We start from the raw sequence: 24962 nt of genomic DNA, 5'->3' as shown, positions 1-24962 counted from the left end.
AACATGAATATTATCTCATGCTAAATGCCTCAGAGGATTCTGTGTTAATTTAAGAAATATAAAAACAGATTATTTTCAAACTAATGATTTATGTTTTATGTTTTATTACCACAGTTCTTCCATCTCAGAATGGGCCCCTGAGTAGAAGGAAGGAAGCTCGGCTCATCTCTTCTGACAGCCATCAGTTACACCACTTCTAAAAAGACTTACCAGCTCTGATGTTTTCCAGCAGACCTAAATGACCCCGGGAACCTCAGATTACCCTTTTACACCAGGCACACCTGTATGAATCCACCATTCTCCTGCTGTTATGAAGAAGTCACATGTTTCTACAGCATCCAATCCTCTTCTGCTTTCCATGGTGTATTAAAGTCGTCGGATGTGACAAGGGAGAGGCGCATAAACATGTGACAACAGGAGAATCGGGGGTTTTTGGGCACTCTTGACATTTGATATCATTTTGAAAACCCACACACCTCTGGTGCAACAGGTTGACCGAAACTAGATTTTTTTTGTGTTATTTTCACAAGGAGCAAGTTACAGCTCGTTGGTTTTCATTTAATTTGACAATCTCACAATCTTTTTTTTTCTACGCCGCATGGTGTTCGTTAATTCAGGATTTGATTCGGATTATTGCACAAAACTCATTGATTATCCAGTCAATCCCATCACATTTACACCGATGTACACATGATGTTGCAATACGGCGCATTGCCAAGCACATTGTTTCATGCTGAGAACTAGAGTCAAACCACATGCTAAAGTAAGGAGTACATGCCAAGACTGCAAGTCTTCAGACATGAGACCCAATCTCTCCATCCTTCAAACATCTGGTGTTTTTCCACACATAGCCAAATTTATTTTATCCAGTTTGTAATTTGCTCCTTGTATCCGATCATCATGTAAATTCTGTAATTTCTTCTATTATTATTATTATTCCTTCATTTTCTCTAACTGAACTTGATGGTCCCCACAATACGGCCACCATATCCCTGACTAACATTTAAAGCGAAAGCTGGGAAATGCATTTGCACGTTCATGTCTCTGTAGCTCAGACGGGAGACTGGTTTTGGATTTCAAACCACTGGAGAGGAATAATCCAGGACTCATCTTGTAGGTCCGTGGCGTGACCTTGCGCAGAACATCTGGAACGTCAAACCGGGATTAACCCAAATGCTGGACATTTACGGAGGATTTTCAGAGCAGCCACTCAGTCACTCGACTTGCAAACTTTGCACAGAAAGACATTGATCCAAACTCTCATGTGCTGAGCACTCAGTTATAGGAAACCAGTGTTTGGGATTTTGATAGTCCGTGTCAGTCAGCAGTATAACGCGGTGTGCGAATCGACCCCTTGACGGGTGGTGTTTTCTTATGTTATTTCAGCTGTATAGCTTGTTGAGCCTTGAGGGTGGGTAGCATGACACCACAGAAGATCCGGAATGCCTGTGCCTGGATAAATGGCCTCGTGGAAAAAATACATCGGAATGCTCATCGTGCAATTAGTACCTTTTAAGGTTTTTGAGTAGATATGTGGCGGTTCACATGTTTTGTATTGTATCTACTAGGCAAACATTTTTACAGCTCGGTGGTGTTTGTGAAGCTGTTGAGATGCGCCCGATGAACTCATTCAGGCTCAGATTCCATTCGCTCTTCTCCATGCTTGAAGCCGGTGGTGATAACAAAGGGTCCATAATCCCTCAGCCCACTCAATGATCTCTATTTTCACTGGAATGTGGGATATTTTATGTTTTGTGTTAATCTGATGCTGTTTGTGTAATGTTCTAAGGGTTGATGTTAATGTGGATAGGTTCAGTCTTTTATGCTTTCTGTCTTTGCAGCATCTCACTCGGTAACAGCTTTAAAATAATCCACAAATCACCGTCATGGTCAGTTCTGGTTCCTGTGCTCTTTGTTTTGTCGTCTGGTTTTTATCCATCTGGTTTTGTTTGGACGGTTTCTTTAAAACAAAAATGGGTATTTTTTTGTTTACTTTTCATTTTATTTAAGTCATTCTAATGAATTTGTAATTGCACTTAAATCATTAAAATAGTCTTATAAGTTAAACGAAAACTAGGTCCTTGTGAAAATGGGTCATTTCTGATTTAAAATACATCACAGTATGTACAAGAAAGTTCTTTGAAGCTCTGTCAGGTTGGCTTTGAATAGAAAGTAAGTCTTCTCATATCAGTCAAATCATATTTTCCATTCAACTTCAAACATACTCCAATGGCTTAACCAAGTTGGCCATGTAGCACTTGCTTTTTTATCCTGTTGTTCAACTTGACCTGGGGCGGCAGTTTGGCTTTGTACTTCACAGTTTTGGCCTTTGTTCTACAAAAAGTATGGCTCTCCAAATGCATATCCCAGACTTCACCTCTGCTTCCTGTTAGGGGGTCTTGGGCTGAAGCGATCATGCCGTATCTCCCGTGCCCCTGCCTTCCCAGAATACTCTAACGCTCTGGGCTCCTGTAATCCAAACTGCCGGCTTTTAAAGCCATTTTATTGGCTGGCTAAAGTAGCAGCAGGACTGATATATGGCCCCCAGGTTTGTTCTAGGTCAGAGGTCACTTTTGCATTTGATGGAGTTCCCCTCTTCCCAGTCTGGGGGCTTATAACTAGCGAACTATGAAAGTGGAACTTGCAAAAAAGCATGATCTTTTAAAATGAGGAAAAAGGAAACGTAGTAGGTCACTGGCCAATGTGGGGGCTGCAGCCTGTTGCATGGTGTCCACGTGTGGTACCAAGAAGAGCCAAGAAGATCGGCCAGAGGAAAGGTCTCCCAAATTCCATAATACTTTTTTGGTATTATGAATAGGAAATCCTCCTCTAATAAATTTTAAAAGGGGTGCACTCAAAGCTGGCCAACATACTCACATTAGTGTAAAACTGCAGCATAACTCAGATGATCTGTGTGAGGATATAGTGCAAGTTTGACCCATTTTGCAAATTCCAGTATCATCCCGACCCCCTGGCCAGGCCATGGTCTCTCAGCTGCTCCATGGGTTCAGCACCAAACCACAGCTGTCAGAAACCGTAGGTTTTATGAGCATACACGACAACTCCAGAGACAGGTTTTTGAGGTCTTTTGAAAGCAAAGAATTGAAACCGCAATTAGCATGGAATCCTTCCTCCTTTCCTACTCCATTTACTAATGTGTCAATGTGTCGTGCACCATCAGAAGTCATCATACACGTTTATGTGATTTCCATAGCACCACTGCTGTCCAAAGCTGTGGAGATGATCACTGTGAGGTTGGGTTACACATCTCATGAAGGGATTCCTAGTTCACGGCCAGATCACAGGTTATAAAGCGCAGTGCAGCCCGACTCATCTTTACCAGCAATTTTTGCATATTCATCCCAAAAAGAATTTGTATTTTTAGGGGAATATTCACCTAAATCGTGAAAAAGCATATTTTTACCCCAAAGTGTTTTTGTAGTTCATTTATGCATTCATATGGTGATCCAAATTTGGTGATGATTTAAAAAAACAATTCTAAGCCTTATTAAATAAGTAATTACCTTTATTAATGTCAGTTCTAAGCAATAAAGTAATGTTGAATGTACATAGGAGAAATCTGGGAGATTTTGCTGTGTAATGGACACGGCGTGAGCTGCCATGGGTCCTAAAGGGTCTCGGCTATTTATCACACTCCAGAATCTGCACTTAACCAGCACTTAATTACTCTTTTGCTTTAAACCTCTATAAATTTTGTCTCCTCTTTTTTCTCCTTTTGCTTTCCCCTATAATTAACTGAATGTACAGCCATCTAAGATGTGTATATATGTGTTTTTGCACTGGCCAAAACTGAATTACAGAGAAAGTTAACTTCTGGTTATTTTCGAGCCGATTGTGCAGGGGGGGTTGGACTGTCCAGTTCATTTGTATAGACTGCAAAGTATTTTGTGATTTTAATTTGAATTGATCTCTTTTCAAGGCCAAGTGAATAGTCAACGCGTGCCAAAAATCATTCCAATGTATTTTTCTAGTGTACAATAAAACAAACCGCTTTACAAAAGCATGAATAAAGGGTAAATATTTCTCTGTAAATTTCACTTTTTTCTGGCAACGTTTTTTTCTTTAAAAAAACGAGATTTCAGAAACTGTAATCGGATGTTTTAATTTAAAAAAAAAACTGGTCATTTTGTAAAGTGGGCCTTTTTTCTTTAACGTTTATTCTTTGCTTTTTTGTTTTTTTAGATGTGTACCTTATCGGGCTCCTGGAGAGTGATTTTTTTTATATATTAATTTCCATTTTGTTAAATTCACATTGTGTTTGTATAAAGTATTACAGTCTGTAGACTGTTAAAGGTGTTAATTCATCAGCTTTCGAAACATTTGCCAGCTTTTGTTCATAAGGGAAGTCAAATGGTGACGTGTTTCTCAAAAATAAGATGGATATGTTGAGCCAGGGCTTCTGTATAATGCTGATCCACTGGGATAGTTGCTCCTAAATAGCGCCTCATCTTTTATTATCCGCTTAGACTGTGGCTTACTGTTGTTCCTTACATTCATTCAGGGTTCATTCATCTCCTGTGCCGTATTAAAAGTGCTGCCAAAGAAAGATTTTCAGGCCTTAAACAAATATGAACACCTCTACACATTGTGCTGTGTTACACAAAAAATAAAGGTTCACTGATACTTGCTTCCACCTTTACCTTATACATAAACACCTCACATATACAATCCAGGCCTGTATAGTAAAAGAAGGAAGAGGAGGGGTGTGTTTCTATTGCAAAGCAGTGTTTGTGATCCAATCAGATGCTGGTGTAGTGGCAGATGCTCATTGTATTCTGCCTGTCAGGGTCAGCAATAACATGCAATTTTGTGTTTCACACCTTTGTACTGTAATATTTGTGCATGTTTCAGCTTAACATGTTTTCAGCATTTTGCATGAAACTAGAAATATCTAGGCTGAACTGCAGACTGTATGTATTCAAGCTAATATAATAAAGCAACTTGTTTGTAACATTTTTGAGTTTCTGTATGTTAATAATTCTGCAATTTTTTTAACTGTGCAGATGGATAAACAAAAAAATGTAATTAAAGCATTTATGGATTAATAAAACGCATTACAGAGACGCATTTTAGATCTGGGAAATTCCAGCCTTATGGATGTGACATAACAATGCTTAGATAATGTATTTGTTATGAATATATTGAACCATCTGTTTACATTTTTAACTAAACCCTTGCTGATAGAGTCTAAACATCAGAAAAATGCCAGTCTATGAAAGATCTTACCTAAAAAAGGTAAATAAACATGATGTATGGATGTGGCAAAAAGAACACGATTTTTGGGAGACAACAAACTTGAGATTTCTGTGAATTAAAATGCACAAACCTGCAATAATACCAATGAATTCCTCTTTATAGAAAATTACATTTTAATTTTCATATGTCCATTTATGAGGAATATTTTACGTTATAGATGACATTCCTGAAAATGGCACTTACCTAACAATGAAAAATCATGCACTAAAAATTAAACAAATGCTCTAAAAACTAAGAGAGACCTCTTATGGGTATTTGAACCACCAAATGTTGATATCTGTGCTGTTAGCATAGTAAAATGCTCGACATTTTCGCGAAATTGCTCATCTACATTGCATCCTGTTTTTATGCCTTATAAGAGCATCAAAACAGGACAAAATATCAAGACCGAGGTTGTCATAATTAATGCATGAAAGGGTTCAATCTTAATGTATTTTAATGTCTGTAAAACAATCTAACTTGTGAAAAATGTAAGATTTGAAGGCTTTTTATGACATTAACCAAATGCTAAATGCTCATATGAATGCTGAGATTACTAAAGGATACAGAAAAATAGGATGATCAAGAAAAACACAAATTCAAGACAAAGGCTCTACAAACCTTTAAAAGCCAGAGTCTATTAATATTTTCTTCTTGCAATATTTGAAATAGCTGTGAAAGCAGAAATCCTGTTCCGAGAATAATTCACTGATGGGAAATTAGGAGAACATTCACATTTTTTGACAAACTGGACAAGGGTGAAAGGTCTAGATAGAAAATAAATGATCTTCTTATCAACTATTCATTTAGTCTCGAACATTTGTCAGTATTACCAGAGATGTTTATACATGTTAATGCAAATGGAACTCATCAAGAGGTTACATAGCTCATTTTGATGATTTTAAAAATGTAAACTACCGAAGCCTGCGCACTCAGCTGTGTAATGTTACATGAGAGTACGTTCACATAACATATCTTCACTCCAGGCTCCAGGGTCAGTGTGTGGGGGTTTGTATGTCGGGTACGTTCTGAATGTGCTGTAGTGTTGCGTGGGTGCTACGTCTACTTGTGAACAAAATGACTCCGGTTCGAGTTCAGACATGCTCAGACTGTACGCACCAATTACAGCGTCGCCTACGCATCAGATATCACGTAATCAAAGAGATGCAATAAAATAGTCACCAAAGGTCCCCAAGGACACCCAAGTGTGGATGAGAATATAATAACATTTAAAGCTCTCAATAGTCAAACAGATTAAATCAATTTTGAGATTATGGAATCAGATTCTAGAGTCTGTCCTGAGGCCAGTGGCAGAGAGTGCAGTTTTGTTAAAAGGATAGTTCACCCAAAAATGAATATTCTTTCATCATTTACTCACCCTCAAGCTGTTCCAAATCTGTATAAATGTCTTTGTTCTGATCAAATTTGGAAGAATGCTTGTAATCAAACAGTTCTGAGCCACCCTTGAAAACCGCTTTATACATTTTAAGATAAACTTCTGATTAGCATTGTCAATTTTCCTACTAGTCAATTGTGGCCAAGAAGTGTTTGGGTACTGACATTCTACCAAAAATATTTCTCTGCGTTCATCCGAGTAAAGAAATATATAAAGTTTCGAAGCGACACAGGGGTATGCACATTTAAAATCTTGAGGTGAATCGTCCCTTTAAGGGTCCATGGGAAAAAGCTTATGCCAGAAAGCTATAAAGGAACTCCATAAAAATGGCAATGAACTGACACAAAAAACATTTATTTAGCTACAGCGATTAGATCCCCCTAATAAAACCACCATGTATTTGTTTGCCTGCACAACACATTAAAGCTCAGCTATTGCAGCTCACCCATCTTTTCCCGCTCTGGAAGCGAATACTGCAGCTTGAAGAAAGTCAATAAATCTAGAGAAACTCTAGAGAGTCTGGTCCTGAATTTGCCCGTAGTGAACATCTTAAGAAACTATTCGCAAAATACCACAATACCCATGTGATCCGAGGGAGATCCAGCGATGTGGTAAATGAACTGAACACGCTCACATTAACAAAACCGTACAACCGGAGCATTATAAACTAGAGTATGGTTATGGCATTGTGGTGTAGGCTGCACAAGGCTCTAATCACAAACCAAACTGCTGGAGCTAATATCAGCTCAGGTCTCTCAGACTCCCACAATGCAATGCAGCTGCCAGGATCACAACCACACAAACTGGGGCCACGGCCAGAGGCCTTAAGGGGTTATAGCGAGAACAGAGAGCAGGAAAGAGACAACAAGAGAGGTTCAGGCCAGCCAGCTTGACTTAAGTTTTGAAAACTGGGACAAAGATGAGGGGGAAAAACAGGTTGGTGGAGAGAGCATCTGACCACTATATAAACAGAAGCATCAGTAAAGACAAATACTGAAGTAAGAACTTTTAAGTCGCAGGAACAGTCAACCTTCTCTCTATTCAATAAGAAAAAACGTATTCAGGGATACTGCACAAAAAAAGTCACATCAGAAGGTAAGAAGCTGAGATCACATTCATTTTTAATAGCCAAAGGAAAAGAATATAATAAAAAATAAACACCTACAAAATATTTATCAAAAAGACATTACAAATCAGCTATAATTTACCTACTAATATTTAACATAAACAGACCTATTAGCAAAACAATGTGCATTCCAGCTAATATAATTTTCCCACATAAAAAAAATAAGCCAAATACAAGCAAGCTATGATACCTACACTGGCGTGTGGGGGACAAATACATAACATCTGCTTTTGACATTACATTTTCTTTTTTGTTTTGAAACAATAAAACATAATGGGTTAACAGTATGCAACAGAATGACTTGTTTATATGGTACATCCAATGTCTATATCCTTGTCAGCCGTGTCCTTTAGAGACAAAATGTTTCCTCCTTTGTTTAACTGTGAGTGAAATTTTAATGCTGTCTTGAAACACGACTAAAAACTCCAGAGTGCAGATCATTAGAGTTTATAATCATCACAGTATTTTATGTCTCTTTCAATAGAGCAAAGCAGGAAAACGTCCCAAGGAATTCCTTTGGAAGTATCCACCTGTCCTATTAACTATAGATGAGCCAGAATTTCGCCAGTAAAGCTGCATCGGCAGGAGGGAACTGAGTGAAAGGTTTCATTAAATCCCGGCTTCAGCTTCCAGATTAGTGAATTATTTCCCCAAAGGCATGTTCTTACAGACAAACTCTCCCATAAACACACACACGCATTCCCAGTCTAAGGAGTCACCTAGTGTCCTCACTTGACCCTCCCCGTTTTTATCTACCAAGACATTCTTTCATGGACCATCACCGTCCTTCTCTCAGCTGCATTACAGTTCCGTCCTCTGCTAGACGCTGGGTGAGGGCTGTGGGTTTGGGTTGGCCGTAGCTTGCCGTGGCATAGTGTACATGGCCCCCAGGAACTGATCTGCAATTCTTCCTGCCTCCCTCAGCCCGCTCAGCAGAGCGCCGTGGACCGTAGCGGGATAGTTCCTGATCGTGTGTTCGCCAGCGAAAAACAGGCGTGGGACAGGCTGTGAAGACACAATCAATATATATATATATATTATCTATAAATATATTATTATAATATATTATAAAAACCAACATAAATATAATATAAAAAAATAATTATTAGTTATTGTCCTTTGTCTGAACAGTCCTTTAGACCATTGTCTTACCTGTGAAGCTCCAGGTATCGCAGGACCAGGTGTGATGGGCTGGGCCATGAGATCATAGTCATTACCAGACGATCCGGCTGCTACGTACGAGTAAGATCCCCGAGCCCAGGGGTCGGCACGCCAGCGAGTCACCACAGTCTCTTTTGGCTGCCATGACAACAGACACAGAACACACATTTAGTTTGTTGTCCCTGGATGAGAGCCAAAACCCCCAAAGTACTATGAGCTGTACAATCTGTGTGTGTGATGAGTGTGTGTTGTGACATTCCTCTTGTAATTGTTATTCACAGAGGTATTCGGCGTATGGTATGAAACTCTACAAAACTGATCAAGAATCAAGCAAGCTACGGTATGTAAGGTGTACAGATTATAAAGGGAAACGGCCTAAAGGCTTTTCTCTGCAATGAAGACTTTAGCAACTACATAAAAACATCTAGTTTTAAATATACATTTCTGAGCCACTAGCCATCCATTAAAACTTACATTCTCAATTGCATGAACACTGTTCTATGACATTTTACTAGTCAGTAAACAAGATCCCTTTTCAAATTTACTTTAGTATAAAATGAAAGAGATTTATGGCATTAGAGCTCACCTGAGGTACCGCACTGCTTCCAAAAATTCCCTTGAGGATGGCCAGACACCGCCCAACGATAACATCATCACTAATATTCTCCATAATTCCAGCAGCCTCTCCCGCCATCAATGCCAGCAGTATGGGAGCTGAAGAGGGTATAAAAAACAAATACAATTAATCTTAGTTATCCCAATTTAAGAGGACACAATGATATTGATCACACTAAATGACATTCACCTTTGTAGAGGTTCCAGAAAAGAAACAGTTCCCCTCGACTGGCCGTGGTACTTCCCACATGTCCAAAGAGATTAACGCTGGGATCCCAGAATACTCTATCAAAACACAACACCACCTGGAGATGTGGAGGACACGGATTAGAAGAATGCTTGTAACCAAACAGTTCTTGGCCACCATTGACTATCATAGTAGGAAAAATGGCAATGGTTGTCAAAAGTGCACCAGAATGGATTGCTGTCCTACGTTCTTAAACATATATTCTTTTGTGTTCAACAGAACAAAACAATTATAAAGCAATTTTTCCTACTATTAGTAGTCAATGGTGTCCAAGAACAAAAAATAGTTTTATTCAATAAATGAAGACTTTTGAAGCAATAAATAATTCATGTAAACCATTGCATAATAACATGTAAACGTGCGGCTGTACTAACACAAAGACACGTTGGTAACCAAAACGATCAAAAGTGCAAAAAAGGGATGCATTATTGCAGTCTACACAATGATCGCAAAGTATACAATAATTTCAACAAGAAAGCATTTCAGTAAACTTCCCGAAATATGAAGTATATGCAGACAGCTGTTACATCCTACGGTGTAATTTTATTTTTATATTATTATTTTCTTTGTCTATGCCGTGTTTCCGACCACTAGGTGGCAGTAGTGGTGGGTTTTGCTTTCCATGTTTTTTTGTGTGCAGGTAAAACCAGCTGAAGGTGATCTCCTTGATTAAAAAAAACAGCTCCTTTCCTGTTGGTCGCCTTCTCAAAAAAAGGTTTAAAGCCTGCTTACTACTGGTTGTATTTCTTGATTAAGTCTATGCTTTATGATTGCTCAGTTGTGACTGACCTAGCTAACTTTAAAGTTGTGTTTTTTTTGCTTTGTTGTTATTTTCTAAAACATTGCTATATTGAGATAGAGACCTTTAGGTCTGTGGTGAATTTAATTGTTAAAACTGAACCTCTGTCTTCCGTTCCCCTGTAAATTTTGTAAAAATACCTAAACTGGGAAGTCTAGCGAGTGGGTGCCTTTTTTTTATTTACTGAATTATTTTCTCCTGTTTAAAGTAGAGAGGGAGTCAGGAAGATTTTCTTTGTTGTTTATTTCCTTTTATTTTCAATAAGGTAAGATTAGAATTTGGCCCTATAGTTAGAGGCTCTTTGTTTAATGTATTTTATTTGGGCTTGTTCTCCCACTCCTGAAGTCTTATAACTTCCCAAATGGTAAATATATTTGTGTAACACATTTCTGTTGTCTCTGGTGTAATTTTAGGAGCCATTTGTTTTTATTTATTTTTTAGTTCTTAATGATGTTTTCTCCTAACCTAGACTGGGAGGAACTAACACAGCTGTTTCTGATTTAACAGCATTGTGGCAGAATTGAGTAGCATACTATGCCCCCTTGTGACAGAAAGCATGAATTGGCGTGGGATAATTGCATAATACTGCAGTATTTTTCTGCTGCAGTTGATGCGAGAGAGAAAGAGTGCAGATGAGTATGATGACGCATTCAGGGCGCTCAGTTTGTGGGGGGAATCAGAAAGAATCGTACCCATTAAACACACTGACATTAACAACATTACTTATTATCTGACCTAACCTTGACACAACTCTGTGTTAGCAGTCCGTTTGAGCTTTAAGATCAATTCTACAGATAGCACCTTAACAAAAATTTACAGTATTTCCTAACAGGCCATAAATATATTAAACACTCAGATCTGATCCCACGAAAAACTACCTTGTTTAGATTTCCGAACCCCATCCTCTGAATAGCAGCGGTCTTCCATTCCGGCAGGGGAGGCACAAACTGGACGGCTGGTGGCTGCTGCTTCATGACCCCCAGAGGAAGAGTGCACAGCACAGCGTCACACTTATAAATAAAGGTCTGCGTAGTGGAGCGAGTATTTACAGCTATCACCTCACAACCTGAGACAGGGAGGAAGTTAAGGTTATTAACGTACACAAATAAACGCACTTCAACACATCGCAGAGGCAGCGCTGATGGACTCACCAGATGATGTGTATCGGACCTGTCTCACTGCGGTGTTGAGCTTTATGTCCAAGCCCTCGGCAAGGGCCACAGGAACGCACGAGTACCCGTTACGCACAGTCAGGTGACTGCCAGTGAACTCAAAGTCATCATCCTGCACAGACAGTGAAAGATAAGCATGCGAGTTTAACACATAGACATATTTAAAGGTCTAAAATCCGTTTTTTTCATTCATAATTACGTTCTTGAACTGTAAAAAGAAAAAGTGGCACGTATAATACCTGATCCCAATGCTTTAGGGAAAGTGTGGAGAGAGGAGTCGCATTGGCAAACTCCAGGTTAGCAAAATGCCAGTCGAGAATCTGTCTGTCTCTCGAAGATAAATACACATCGCTGAGAAAGACAAGAACAGACCAGGACGTTGTCGGTCACATGGATCTCAATCAGGAGTTCAGTCATGCATGTGAAGGACAAAATCTCATTTGACTGTGTTTGATTACTTGATCGGCTTTTATTTGAATACCTGGGAGGGTTGGCCTCCAGCTCCTGCAATCTCTCCTCTAGCTTAACCTGCATCTCCACCAGCTCATCATATTCCTGCAACATACAAACAGGGATTAGAGATCAGAACCCTGATGCACATTTAAACAGTACAAAATCATTCAGAGCTTCCTTTGACTGGAGCACCTGAGTGTGGGTTTTTCCACATGTGTATATTGTCCCCTGAAGGGTACTGTTGAAGCCAGCAGTAGTGGTTTGGTCTCAGAAGGCAGAGTCATCCCTCTGTGCAGACTTTCAAACCAGCTAAACAGTCTGAGTCTATTTAAAGCTAAATCCTTCCCTTTAGCCACATCTCACAAATCAAAAATATCCTGCCACAGGATCTCCATGTCCGTCTGTTAACAAAGTCTGCGAAAGCCTGTTTTTATTTCTATATAAAGAGGAAATTAGAAGTATAGGTACACATTTCTGCTGTTTAATGACTTCTTTTACAGGGACATAGATGTATTGAATGCTGAAATTTAGTTTCAATGATGCCTGGTTTCATTCTGCATTCTACAAACCCCAAAATAGACGCTGAAGCTTTCAACGTGAATCAGATGCTATAAATAAGCATCTCAATTAAACGTTTAAAATGAAGTCAAATGCTAGCGGGAGCATGTGCCAAAATCCTTGTTTTAACCATAAATGGTTTTTCAGCCTCTAATGCGCTTGAACTGCAGCTGGAGGCAAATTGAGAGCGATTATGTGAATTAACATGCTAAAATCTGAACGGTGAAGAGCGTTTAAGTGGAGGAATTTCACTTTCAGCTCTGTGGGCGCTAAAGAGTCAGACCGTGTTAGACTGTCGTTTGGAAACAGACTAAAACAACTGGAACAGCAGGCTGAATGGTATTATGCTCCATTACCGAGTGCAGAGGTGTTTGGAGGAATCGAACAGCTGGTTTGAAAAAATATTTTTTAAAGATCTGAAGATATTGGCAAACTCAACCAGAGAGGCTCATATGGTGATATTCTGCTGTTCAATGACTGATCCGTTTCATCTTTATTTTTGTTTGTGTTAAATTAACTATGGCATTCCCTCTGATTAGTCTATTAGCTTTCCTAATGTTTCTAAATGCTTAAGTCTGCAGCGTGTACATTTGATCTGTGTTGGTTTGCTTGATGTAGGAAGTTAGATCTACTACCTTGCAGAGTGCTGTGAGGTCTCTATGTTTGCTCTTCACCAGGAACTCAGCTGTGATGTCTCTGGGTGGCTTTACCTCGTTGGCCTCTTTATACTGCTGATGCAGCTCCTTTACTTTTTCCTTAGCAGCCACCATCTGAACAACAGCCATAGATGAATGAATCCCTGTACAAGGATGTGAGTGGCAAGAAAGCGGATGTGTTTTACCTTATTAAGAAGATCTCTGAGATCCTCTTGAGTCTTCACAATCTTCTTCCAGTGCTCTATTTGTTCATCTTTTACATGCTTTTCTTGCAACCTGTTTTATGTTTCATTAAAAGAGTGGATTTTAGTGTCATTCTGAATGATATTATTCAAACACAAACAAAGGACAAGAGCACTCACTGTATGACAACTTCCAAGGCTTGTCCCAGAGAAACAGGTTTGTTGTTGAGGAAGTTAAAGTCAAGCTGGTGGCTGAGGTATGATGTGGCCTCTAAGAGACGATTAAACTCCTGCTCAACCATCTCGTCCTTCTCTTTAGGGACCTTCAGAAGAGATATGAGCATTAAGTGAGTCCATGAGCTCAAGTATATTTGTACATGTAGGTAATCACAGAAGTTATGGAAAAAACTAAATGTTACAACACACAAATAATCTATTATTTAGCCCATATTTATTTTATAGTAGTATATTTGTAATGTTTGGGTGTTAAGTTTTTGAAGCATGACACCTGGGGGACATCATCTATTGTTCTATAGAAAAAAATGTGGCCATTCTGCTCTATATTAAAATCCAGTGTGCATATTAGTAAACCCTAAAGAAATTGACTATTACATTTTTTCTTTCCTAGTCACGGTCAATAATCTGGAGATTGTTACTTTCACAGTTGATCATTTCAGTTGTAACTCCTACTTAAATGCACTCCTACTATAAAACTTTATACCAAATCTTATACGACATATGCTTCATATTTATACTACTCTAAAGTTATAATTATATTTCCCAAATGATAATTTCGTCAAATTGAAACAGAAACACTTACACTTGTACAGCGCTCGCCCTGTTTAAGAAATAAAATGGAGTGAAAATGAGAGAAATAAAAACAAAGAGAGCGGGATGAAATAAGAAAAGGTTGGGATAAAGGGATGAAAGAGACAAAGAGAACATTAGATCTTTCTTGTTCTATTAACACTCGTTAATAATTAGTTGGAAAACTTAAACACTGCTAATGTGGCGATCAGATCAGAAAGCACGATCTAGCTAAAAAATTTGAGACTGCACAAATATGTATCACGTGAATACACGGTCTTAAGAATCTCTTTACCTTACACAAACATTATGTAGACTAAATTATTCCTGAATGTATAACGTTAAAACATCTATAACATCATATCTGATTACAAACATGTGTGTCTGTGATTTTGACTGTTTATGAGAACTCACAGCCTGTCCATTGGCTTCATAGAGTGGGCACTTCTGTTTGATCTTTGCCAGCTCCATGTTGACCTGTTTGCTTACTACAGCCATGGGATTACCACCTGAACAAAAGTAAAATTAGATTGTTGCCAGGTAACACATGCCAGCTGAACAGCTGAATTAAAAAAAACAGTGCCACCCCCTGGTGAGAGGAGTCTTAAGAAGTAATTCTTACCCAGACCAGTCACTACCATTGCCCCAAGGTCAGCTACATAGTTCCCCTTTCTGAACGTAGCCACACGTCCACCTACGCGATCCTATCGAGAAAACAAAGACATTAAAAAACTCACATCTCCGCTAACTGTCCATGCAGTTTTAGTATATTTTGTAGCAGTGTGTACTCACTCTCGCCTCCAGAACAGTCACATCCATCCCAAAACTCTGCAGCTGTCGTGCAGCCGCCAGCCCTGATACCCCGCCTCCGATTATTATCACCTTTCCTGTCTTCTTAGCTAAAAGAACATGAAAGAACATTAATTAAAATCGTACTGATGTCAACCTGTTATCATCCTTGGCAACAGTTCAGTGCTATTACTTGGCAGAGGCTTTACTCTCTTGTAGATGCCAAAGTTGATGAACCCATGTCTCTCCAGATAGCTGTGTATCCGGTGCACTAAGACAGCATCACCTGTGGAGTGAAAAGAATAAATTAACAGAGCTAAAAAATGCGTATGTGAACTTGTGGAGCTGCTTAAACATACAATTACAAAAACACAAATTTATTTAACACATATGTGACCGACCCCCATCATTTTGAGTCACTCTGACCCAGAAACATTTAGAGGTTTATGTAACGAAAAATAAATTTTCTTCCAACATTTAACTGATTACATTACCACTATGGTTTGGAGGAAAACATCATCATTAGAAAGCCAAGACTTTCATTTTCACATTATTGCATAAAACTCTGTTTCTGGGTCATAATGACCCAAAATTACAGATCAAATGACATGTGATTATGGGTTCTCTAAGGGGGTGCAAGTGAAGTCAGTAAACTCACTGTTGTATGGTGCTTCTAGCTGCTGCACAGTAGACTCGAAGGTCAGTTGAACTTTGGGGTTGTCCAACCAGAGCTGAAGCTGAAACATTCAGTTGTTCTTCATATGTTAATTCAGTTTCCATGTGTATTTTTGTAACCAATTATGGACCAAGAACCACTATGGCAATGGCAAGTTTGAACTGTTACACTTAAAAAAACGCTTATTCGAATTCAATAATTTTCATATTATGCTAAGCAGAAACACATATGGATTCAATTGTGCATCCTGTGCTGTCAAACACATTGCTGTGGGCATACCGTGCGGTTTCTGATGTAAAGGAACACTTTCTGAGTATGCTGCGGCCCGCTTATGATGTCAGGGAAGCATGCAGCTTCCTGTGATGTCATACGGTCATGTGGGAGACGGCTCTGGAATGCGGCCCCCTCAACACCTGACAACAGATGCTAACTATGAATTTTTCAAATCCACAGCAAGACAACATTTCAATTACTTGTGTTCATTCTGTACCCGATGGTTCCTCTGGTTCACTGTCATTCTCCTCCTCTACAGGTGGAGCAGGAGGAGGTATCACCTGCTTCCGCTCTTTCTCAGCTTTAGCGTTTCTTTCCTCCTCGGAGTAATACTCGTCCTCCGACAGATTAGCAAGGCTTTCGTCCATCTCCCTGTACTCCACCTGCAGCAGGAGGCACAATAAACGCTTCATAAACATCTAGCTCTGGCTCAGCTAGGGTGAAACATACAAATCATTCCCTATCTAGGCAGAATCTCACATTTGATCTTCAAGCAAAATGACACATCTGGTTAAGGGGATCCAGCTTCTTCAATTCAGGACGTATAAACAACTGGCCAGCAAACAATAAACAAGATGGTAAAGGATAGGAAGTTACTCACTGTCACGGCCACAAGTTCCCGACCCACTGGTTTCCAGAGATAATTTCAAACAAATTAGTTTGAAGTTGACTTTGGCTCCTAAATAGCAGTTCCTGCTTCTGCGCAGGTCAAGCTAATAGAGATGTTTACCTTTGCTCGCTTGCGGCGACTGGTTCTGCGACCCTCTGCGGTGTCCGGATCAATCCCTACAGGTCCAGGAGGATGCAGGAGAGGAGGCCCACCTGGTTCTCCACTCGGGGAGGCTCTCTCTTTCTTTTTCACATCTATTAAAACTGGGCCAGAGGTCCCAGCTGCAACAGTTTGGGGGACAGAGAGGGTGTCAGGAGCACGGTCACCACCGTTACCCCCGGAGGAAGAAGAGGAGCCTGGGTCTGACTTCTTAGTGGACAGCATCACAGACAATGACAGATGCCTCTCCTAATATTTTAAAGAAAGAAGGAGGCTGTGTAGAGGTCTACAGCAAAAAAACTGCCCAGGCAGAGAGAGACAAATGTGCACCTGCTCTCAACAAGAGGCACTTTGAAAACACTTGTGCTATTCAGCTATAACAGGAGCTAATGGATGTTTGTAAACATTGTACATTCATATAATACACGATCAATGAAATGTACTTGATTTAGTAAATGTTTCGGTCTAAACCACAATAATTAACAGATCAGAGAATCATAAACGATCGTAGTCGTAAAATACTCACAAAAGCAATTGCATCACTGCTACTTCGAGCATGATACACATTTTTTTACCAGACACTAATAGACTTAAATGTTATATACACGTTTGTGTTAATAGCGCTAGCAGCTTGACGCTACAGTGCCGCCTTTGTTTAAGAGCAATCAATCGACCACAGCTCTAAATGTGACTAAACCGTCAATACTTCATCAACTGCCCCAATACTAAAAATGAAAACATATCCAAACAATGAACAACATTAGATTAACAAAATATCTCGCGCCCTCATTAGCAAAGATGCTATTGCTAGCGGCACGAGTTCCCATCCCTTATCTAAGTCTAGAAAACCTGAGAACCGCTCAACGGTACTGTTTGTTATTTATACATATCAATTGACACTACTAATTATGTGTAAATGTAATAAACGTTAGGTTATTATATTAGGTACCGCGATCCATTTATCAAAATATTTATATTTACCTCCCCGCAGCTGCTGAGAGAAAGCACAAAGAAACAGATAGCCTGTCCCCGCAGGAACCAACGCAGCCAATCAGAGTAGACGACGGTGCAGAGAGGGCGGGATGAAGAGCGTACAGCGCTGCGATTGGACAAAAGTCTAATCGATCAAGATTTTAGTACAAACAGGTTCGACTGACCTCCAAAAGCGTTATCCAACAGAACCGCATGCGCAGTTTCACATTTCTAGACGAAATGTGCATAAATTCCGCATAAACTTCAGGGGACAACGTTCTCTCTCCAATTACTTCGACTTCATAAATTATCAATTGTCACAAGGAATAGTGAAAGCGCATGTCCAGTGTTGATTTTGATTATTTGTCTGGGTTTGTTTGTGAGTGTGGCAGCTAGAAATAAAGTTTCATTTGAATACATTAGCAGGAACACTGCCCTGTTTTCATTGTTTTCAATCATGCGAAAGGTGGCGCTGTCACAAAAAACTACAAATCAATGCTTAGTTTAGTGAGGGACTTTTTTTTTTAGAACATGCAAAAAACATTACAGAAAAAACAGGCATGAGTAACATAACTCCAAAGATGATTAAAGAAAAAAAAAATAAAAATAAAAGGAAAAAAAGAGACATTCACAAGACGCCAAATACAGATTCATAATATCTTAAAATTGACATAGCTTTTTTGAGTTTTTAACAATTTTAAGAGACTTCATTAACAGAATGAGTTCGTTAGAGAAAACCTTGTATAAAGGAGGAGATTTTGACAATCTAGATTTATGAATAAAAAATTTGCCATTCAAGATGACAAAATTTACAAAGTTTTGAATATTTTTATCATCGTTCTCAAAATAGCAAATAATTTCTTTCACATTCAGTGATATCGTTAGATTAATTTTAACTGAAAAAGTAAAAAAACAATCTTTCCAAAATGACTTTACACTTGATTTAAAGATTCCTCGCAGTTGTTACAAAAGGAACATTCTTTCCCAATATCCATAAAATTAGAAAGCCACATATTAGTTGGATACATTTTGTGTAAGATCTTCAGATGAATTTCTCTTACTTTATTATTTAGTGAGGGACTGCAGTGGCACGAACCAAGTCGGTGACGTATGAATGTGGGTGGAGCATGTGTTAAGCGGAAAGTGCAGATCCAGGTGCGGATGGGACAGGTAAAGCAGAGACGGGATTCGTGAGGGTGTGCCTCCTGTTATTTTTCTCGGTTTTATAAAGCTAGCTACGACCGAACCGAGCGTGTTGATCACTTTCAGAGGTGAGTTTTGATGCGATCTTTATGTGTGTAAGGTGATGTGATCAAGAGTGATCGCTTAAACTGTGCTGATCTTACTCAAGTAACGTCAACACAATTATTTTTACTTCTTACTTCCTGCGACGTAACACAATTGAGGCACAAGTGTAAAGTGTTAAACATAAATATCGCATACTGTGTGTGTGTCTATGTGATCTTCGGCTTTTGTTTGTTTTATGAATGGGCATTTTAAAGAATGTAGTTCCTCTCGTCTGTTTGTCTATTTAGGTCACACAAAAATTATTTAAAACAATATTTATAGTAAAAGTATAGTAACCACAAATGTACCATTGTTTAACTACAGTAGACCTATTTTATTTTATCCATTATATATGTCGTGAAACTATAGTAGTAGGCCTACATATCTCAATCTACCATAAATTTGGTTTTACAACAATAAAATCATGGTTAAGATCAATAAGGGATCCAAAATAGTTGAACTGATGTAACCCTACCACCAGTTTTCCTTGATAAAACTATATTGTTTCTTAGTGTTTCAATGAGTATAACATGTAAGGTAGTTAAAGGTCACACAATAAACCCTATTTTCTATTCGGACAGCATAAGAATGAAAGAAGAGGAGGCATCTGATCGACCCGATAACACAGCATTTACTCAACAGCGGCTCCCGGCATGGCAGCCTATACTCTCCGCTGGCATTGTCATACCTGGCTTTGTCATCATCGGCTTGGCCTTCATAGGCATTGGAATCGGCCTCTTTTTGACCTCACAGACCATCCAAGTAATAGAAGTAAGAGTTAACAGAAACACAACCACACCAATGAGGTATTTACTGTGAAGTTATAATGCTGTGTGTTTTGGGACCACCAAGACTATACCAGTAGGGACCTGCGGAGACTACTATAGTTTATCTTAAAACCAATGTAATTCCCAACCTTTGGAAGGTTTCTATTTTTGTTTTTTAACAAGGTAGCCTCTCGGATAAAACTAATTTGAGTTTTTGCTTTCTTTGCCACTGATCAACTGTGTGCTAATTTGTTTAAAGGTGATGTCATACGGGGGTGTTTGTGAACGGTGAGAAATGTTTATTAAAGATAAATGCTTCCTTCATATCACAGATAGATTACACAGGGGTTGAACAGGACTCATCCTGTTTCATATGTACGCCTCCAAGTACTAAAAACTGCACCTGTGAAATCATATTCTCCCTTAACACGCTGGTTAAGGTACAGTCTCTTAATTCTTCTTCTGTTTACTTCTGTGTAAAATCGGATATTTCTTGTTTAATGTTGTAATGCGTCTAAAATGTGTATGTTGCTTACAGGGTCCAGTTTTCTTCTACTATGGCCTGACTAATTACTATCAGAACTTTAGAAAATACGGTGTTTCAAAGGACGATTACCAGCTTACTGGCGATACAACTTACTTCAAGGTTTTATTATACTTTTCATAATAACTTATATATATTTTTAGCACTTTAATTTCATACAATAAAACTTTCTTTCATTTATGTTTATCTCCAGAGTCCACAAGCTCAATGCTCTCCATATCAATATGACTCCAATAGTAAACCCATCGTACCATGTGGAGCTTTACCAAATAGCATGTTCAACGGTATAGTTTTTTAGCTAAACTCTGTTTTAAGCATGGTGTTAGATTTTCCATGGCATTACTAATGTTTTATTGTTATTGTTTATTATACGAAGACACTTTTGAGCTCTTCCAACTAGTCAATAATACAAAGAAGCGGGTGCCGCTTGATGGTAAAGGAATCTCTTGGTGGACAGATTACAATATAAAGTACAGGAACCCTTCTCCTGTGAACGGTTCCTTGGCAAATGCCTTTGAAGGTAATTAACCCTAAAGTTTGCTATAATGTAGTTATGCTGTACGATTTGGTTCGTTACATTGTTTTGTTTTTCTAATGCTAATTTAAAGGTACAGTGAAGCCAATAAACTGGCCCAAGCCAGCATATGAGCTGGACCTCGCTGACCCGAACAATAATGGTTTCATCAACCAAGATTTGCTTGTGTGGATGAGGAGGGCAGCGTTACCTCAGTTCAGGAAGCTGTATCGGAGAATCACAGAGGGCGATTACAAAGATGGGCTCCCTGCTGGAGAATATTCTCTGACAATTCAGTACAGTATCCTTTATCTTAAAATCAAAACATATTGCGGACCTATTCGGGTTCCAAACCCTCATGTATTTATGTTTTGTGGAAAGGGTTAATGCTGTTCTTTTCCTTCAATGCAGGTCTCCAATATCTATTTTCGTGTTTTACGTATAGAACGAATAATATAAGTATTGAACTACGTTAAAGTGTTTTATTTAATAGTTCAGCAAGTTGTAATATTATCAAATTAAAGGGATAGTTCATCCAAAATGAAAATCCTGTCATAATTTGCTCACCCTCGTGTCATTATATACCTGGATACAATACTTATATATTGATATTATTATATTTGGGAGAATTTAAGGAATTTTCAATTCGGTGACATCATTGACTGCCATAGTAGGAAAAATAAGATGGTAGTCAGAGGTACCCCAGAACTGTTTGTGTTCCTTAATTCTTCAAAAATATCTCACTTTATGTTCAACAGAACAAAACATATTTCCTACTAAGGTAATGAATGATGTCACAGAACTGAAAATTGCTAATATTCTTACAAATATATTTCTATGTGTTCAACAGAACAAATACAATTATATATGTTTGAAACAACCTAAGGGGGAGTAAATGATGACACAATTTTCATTTTTGAGTGAATATCCCTTTAAGCATGTTTAAAGTCCTCTTTGTACACAACATATTTTCAAATTCATTCATCTGTTTATCAGAATCTTGAAACAAGTCATGGGAACACTGTAACTGCAGTACCATGAACGGTGGTTGTGACTTGACTCTTTATTTAGTTTAATAATGTCTATTTTTTGGTCTTTTCCTCATTTCAACAAAATCAACATCTCTTGCCAGTGTTTGCTCATTATCCAGGCAAACAGGTTTTACTGGTTAGGTGTGGCTTGGCCTCTCCACAGCCGAATGTTGAACCAACAAACAGTGTTTTGAATATGCATTGTGTACCTATGTAAATTGCTACATTGCTATGGCAGTCAAAGGAGCTCTTGAGATTTGAAAAGGTTTGCTTTGAAAAGGTAAAGTTTTGTTTAGAAGCATCTTCTGCTGTTCTTAAACACTGCTTTAAGAAACTACAATACAGTAGGAGGAGTTATCGAAAACATGTATGTTCCTTGACCAAATCTTTTCCAGACTACCCAGTACTGAGTTTTGATGGGCGTAAGAAGGTGGTCTTCAGCAACGTGTCCTGGATGGGGGGGAGGAACGAGTTCTTGGGCATCGCTTATTTAGTGGTTGGATCCTTGTGTTTGGTCATGTCTGTGGTTATGCTCATTGTTTATGCCAAATTCAAATTTAAAGAAGATTCATGATTATGTAATGTAATGTACCCGTACTTAGAAAAATAGTTACATAAAAAAACAAGGTTATTTTAGGGACATACACGATCTTCCAAGTAATGGTGACAAATATAACCAGAGGAAACTTGCCTTTTAAATCAGGAATTTATAAATGAAAACTGTGCAATAATATCAGGAAACCCTGTTATGATAATATTCAAAACAATCTCATGAGTTCATGTCATAGAATCTAACGATCATAGAGGTCGGAGACATGAAGACACTGTTACAAATGTTTCTACACACATTTCTTTCACCGTCTCAGGTTTTATAAGATAAACTACATGCTTATTTTAACTTGCCCTTTTACTAAATGTGATGTTAAATTTTGTTCTCGTCATCCGTTACACTTTGCTTAGCTAGACAGATACGGAGGAATTCTTAGTTTTGAATATTGTTTACAACCTAAACAGCTTGCCTTAAAAATTAAAACGATGATGTTTGATCTCAGGTGTGTATAGCTTTGTGAATATTTAGGTTAATATATTGAAATTCATTGACTTGAATATTTGCTGTTTTATCATATTAAATGAATTTACACGTGCATTGTAGTGCTGCCTTTTAATGTTTCCATAGCAGCACCTCTGTGGTGCAACCATTTTCATGTAGAGAGCGATGGGTTCTGGAGCACCATCAGTGCTGGAAAACTAAAATCTGAAAGTGAAGGTCCAAATCTTTACTGATTCACTGACTTCACAACAAACATTGAAGAATTGATTCCTTTAAGTGAAGAAAATCTGATTTGAATGGATCATTGTGTGCTGCTGGGTCCAGTCTTAATTACACCGTGGTTTAGTCATATATATGATTGAAGATAATATATTTTTCATATTGAAACTGTTACTACTGAAATGCTTAGATTTACATAATTGTAATGCTAATAATCGTATTAACTTTCAAACTTTATAAATAATCATCAAGTCCAAAATCAGCAAAGTCCACTTTTAGTTTTTCCATGAATGCAGGGAAATGTTTCGGTCCAACGTGAATTTAGTTAAGGCTTTAAACCTTATGATTGACCGGGGTAAATAAATAATTTCAGTATTGGGGGTATGTTACTGGATTCACGATTATGACAATATTACGAACAAACAGAAGTTAAAAAAGAAAAAACATCAGATAACTGATTTAAATCATAAACATTAACGATTTTAATAATTATATATTTTGTTATATTAAAAAAGAATGTAGACTTGTCACTAAAAATAAGTTGTTAAGGGAGACGTTCTTAACACAAAATAATTGTACACACAAAATAATGAAACATTAAAACATGTTGACGCAGGTCACATGTTGAAAGCTCATCCAATAAGATTAAACAAACGGTAAATGTGTGTATTTTGATCAATATATCATCACTGCTATGTTAATTTGCACTGAATCTATAACAGCATCTACTTAATGATAAATAACAAGATGTGTTCATAAAATAAATCCACAAATCATGAAAGTGCCAAATCTGTAATTCCACTTTACGTCCACTAGATGACATTCTTGGGCCAAGGTTAACGTTGTTTGTTTTTGTATACTTTCTGTAATGAGTATTTAACCTTGAAAGTCCTCTCTCTCTCTCTCTCTCGCTCTCATGTTAACTTTGACGACAAGAGCTGTGCTAGAATGGGCGTGTTTTTAGGTTTTGAGAGCTGGTGGCAGCAGATCTCACACACTAATGGCTGTATGCTCACATTGGCTGTTTTGGGCATGCTGCTATCACTGTTTTTGTATTATTAGCCTGTGATATGGTTGCTTTCATTTCCTGTTCTTTCAGATTGGTGATACAGGCCTGATATTGGAAAAGCTGAAAGAAGAGTGAGAAAACAAGGCCAAAGGTGCATCTTTCTCTTTCTTTCTTTTCCTAATATAGGCACAGCGTTATAAGTGCAAGGGATGATGGTTCATGTGTGGGTGATGTTTTTTTTGGCTGTAGAAGAGTGACACAGACTTTATGAACAGTAGAGTATTAGATATTATCCTGTTGCTGGTTCCGCCTTTCTGGAAAGCTCCACATATGTCGTTTTATTTTTCATAGCCATTTCATTTGTTGGACTCCCACCAGTAATGGAGAGCATCCTTATTGAAGTAATAAGTGTTGCCATAACAACAGATTCTTTACGTAGTGGCCAATTTTATGACCGTAACAAGCACAAAAGGTCCAAGTGATCTCGAGTGCCATTAGCATCGGAAAACTTAAATGAAAGGCTGAGTCTTTACAGACTCACAGAGACTTCATTAGCACACATGGCTGATATTGATGCCTGGTAGCAACGAAGGAGATCCAAGCGGCAAGCCTGTGCCGTGTCCTTACAGTCCT

General features: G+C 38.4%; 3 protein-coding genes across 6 annotated transcripts in view; 2 read left to right on the top strand and 1 right to left on the bottom strand.

Moving 5' to 3' along the window:
* Positions 1 to 4975, top strand: part of luzp1 (leucine zipper protein 1) — a 39627-nt gene extending 34652 nt beyond the window's left edge. For both annotated transcript variants that reach the window (XM_079458582.1, XM_079458581.1), the window contains one exon: positions 115 to 4975. The gene's annotated coding sequence lies outside the window, so the exon portion shown is untranslated. The remainder of the gene's footprint in view (positions 1 to 114) is intronic.
* A 2781-nt stretch (positions 4976 to 7756) lies between these two features.
* On the bottom strand, positions 7757 to 18278 carry kdm1a (lysine (K)-specific demethylase 1a). Of its 3 annotated transcripts, none has more exons than XM_079458599.1 (21): positions 17917 to 18278; positions 16897 to 17184; positions 16384 to 16549; positions 16173 to 16306; positions 15876 to 15954; positions 15411 to 15503; positions 15221 to 15327; positions 15051 to 15132; positions 14843 to 14937; positions 14442 to 14459; positions 13802 to 13944; positions 13625 to 13715; positions 13419 to 13553; positions 12254 to 12327; positions 12012 to 12123; positions 11752 to 11884; positions 11479 to 11666; positions 9745 to 9859; positions 9526 to 9653; positions 8931 to 9077; positions 7757 to 8783 (listed from the first exon to the last, which is right to left on the bottom strand). In XM_079458599.1, exons 2-21 carry the CDS (start codon positions 17158 to 17160, stop codon positions 8598 to 8600), a joined length of 2490 nt encoding a protein of 829 aa, XP_079314725.1. In that variant the 5' UTR covers positions 17161 to 17184; positions 17917 to 18278; the 3' UTR covers positions 7757 to 8597. The 3 variants fall into 3 exon arrangements, with proteins under 3 accessions (XP_079314725.1, XP_079314724.1, XP_079314726.1); XM_079458598.1 differs by having other exon boundaries at positions 16384 to 16553; positions 16898 to 17184; positions 17917 to 17991; XM_079458600.1 differs by having other exon boundaries at positions 17462 to 17922.
* Positions 18279 to 19004: 726 nt separating this feature from the next.
* On the top strand, positions 19005 to 23451 carry tmem30b (transmembrane protein 30B). Its single transcript, XM_079458459.1, has 8 exons — positions 19005 to 19178; positions 19776 to 19965; positions 20294 to 20401; positions 20500 to 20607; positions 20699 to 20789; positions 20882 to 21025; positions 21114 to 21320; positions 22446 to 23451. Exons 2-8 carry the CDS (start codon positions 19783 to 19785, stop codon positions 22622 to 22624), a joined length of 1020 nt encoding a protein of 339 aa, XP_079314585.1. The 5' UTR covers positions 19005 to 19178; positions 19776 to 19782; the 3' UTR covers positions 22625 to 23451.
* The last annotated feature ends 1511 nt before the right edge of the window (positions 23452 to 24962 follow it).

The sequence above is a fragment of the Barbatula barbatula genome (assembly GCF_947034865.1).
Source record: "Barbatula barbatula genome assembly, chromosome: 6".
Classification (NCBI taxonomy): domain Eukaryota; kingdom Metazoa; phylum Chordata; class Actinopteri; order Cypriniformes; family Nemacheilidae; genus Barbatula; species Barbatula barbatula.
Note: the sequence above shows the minus strand (reverse complement) of the source record. Positions and strands in the feature narration are given on the sequence as shown.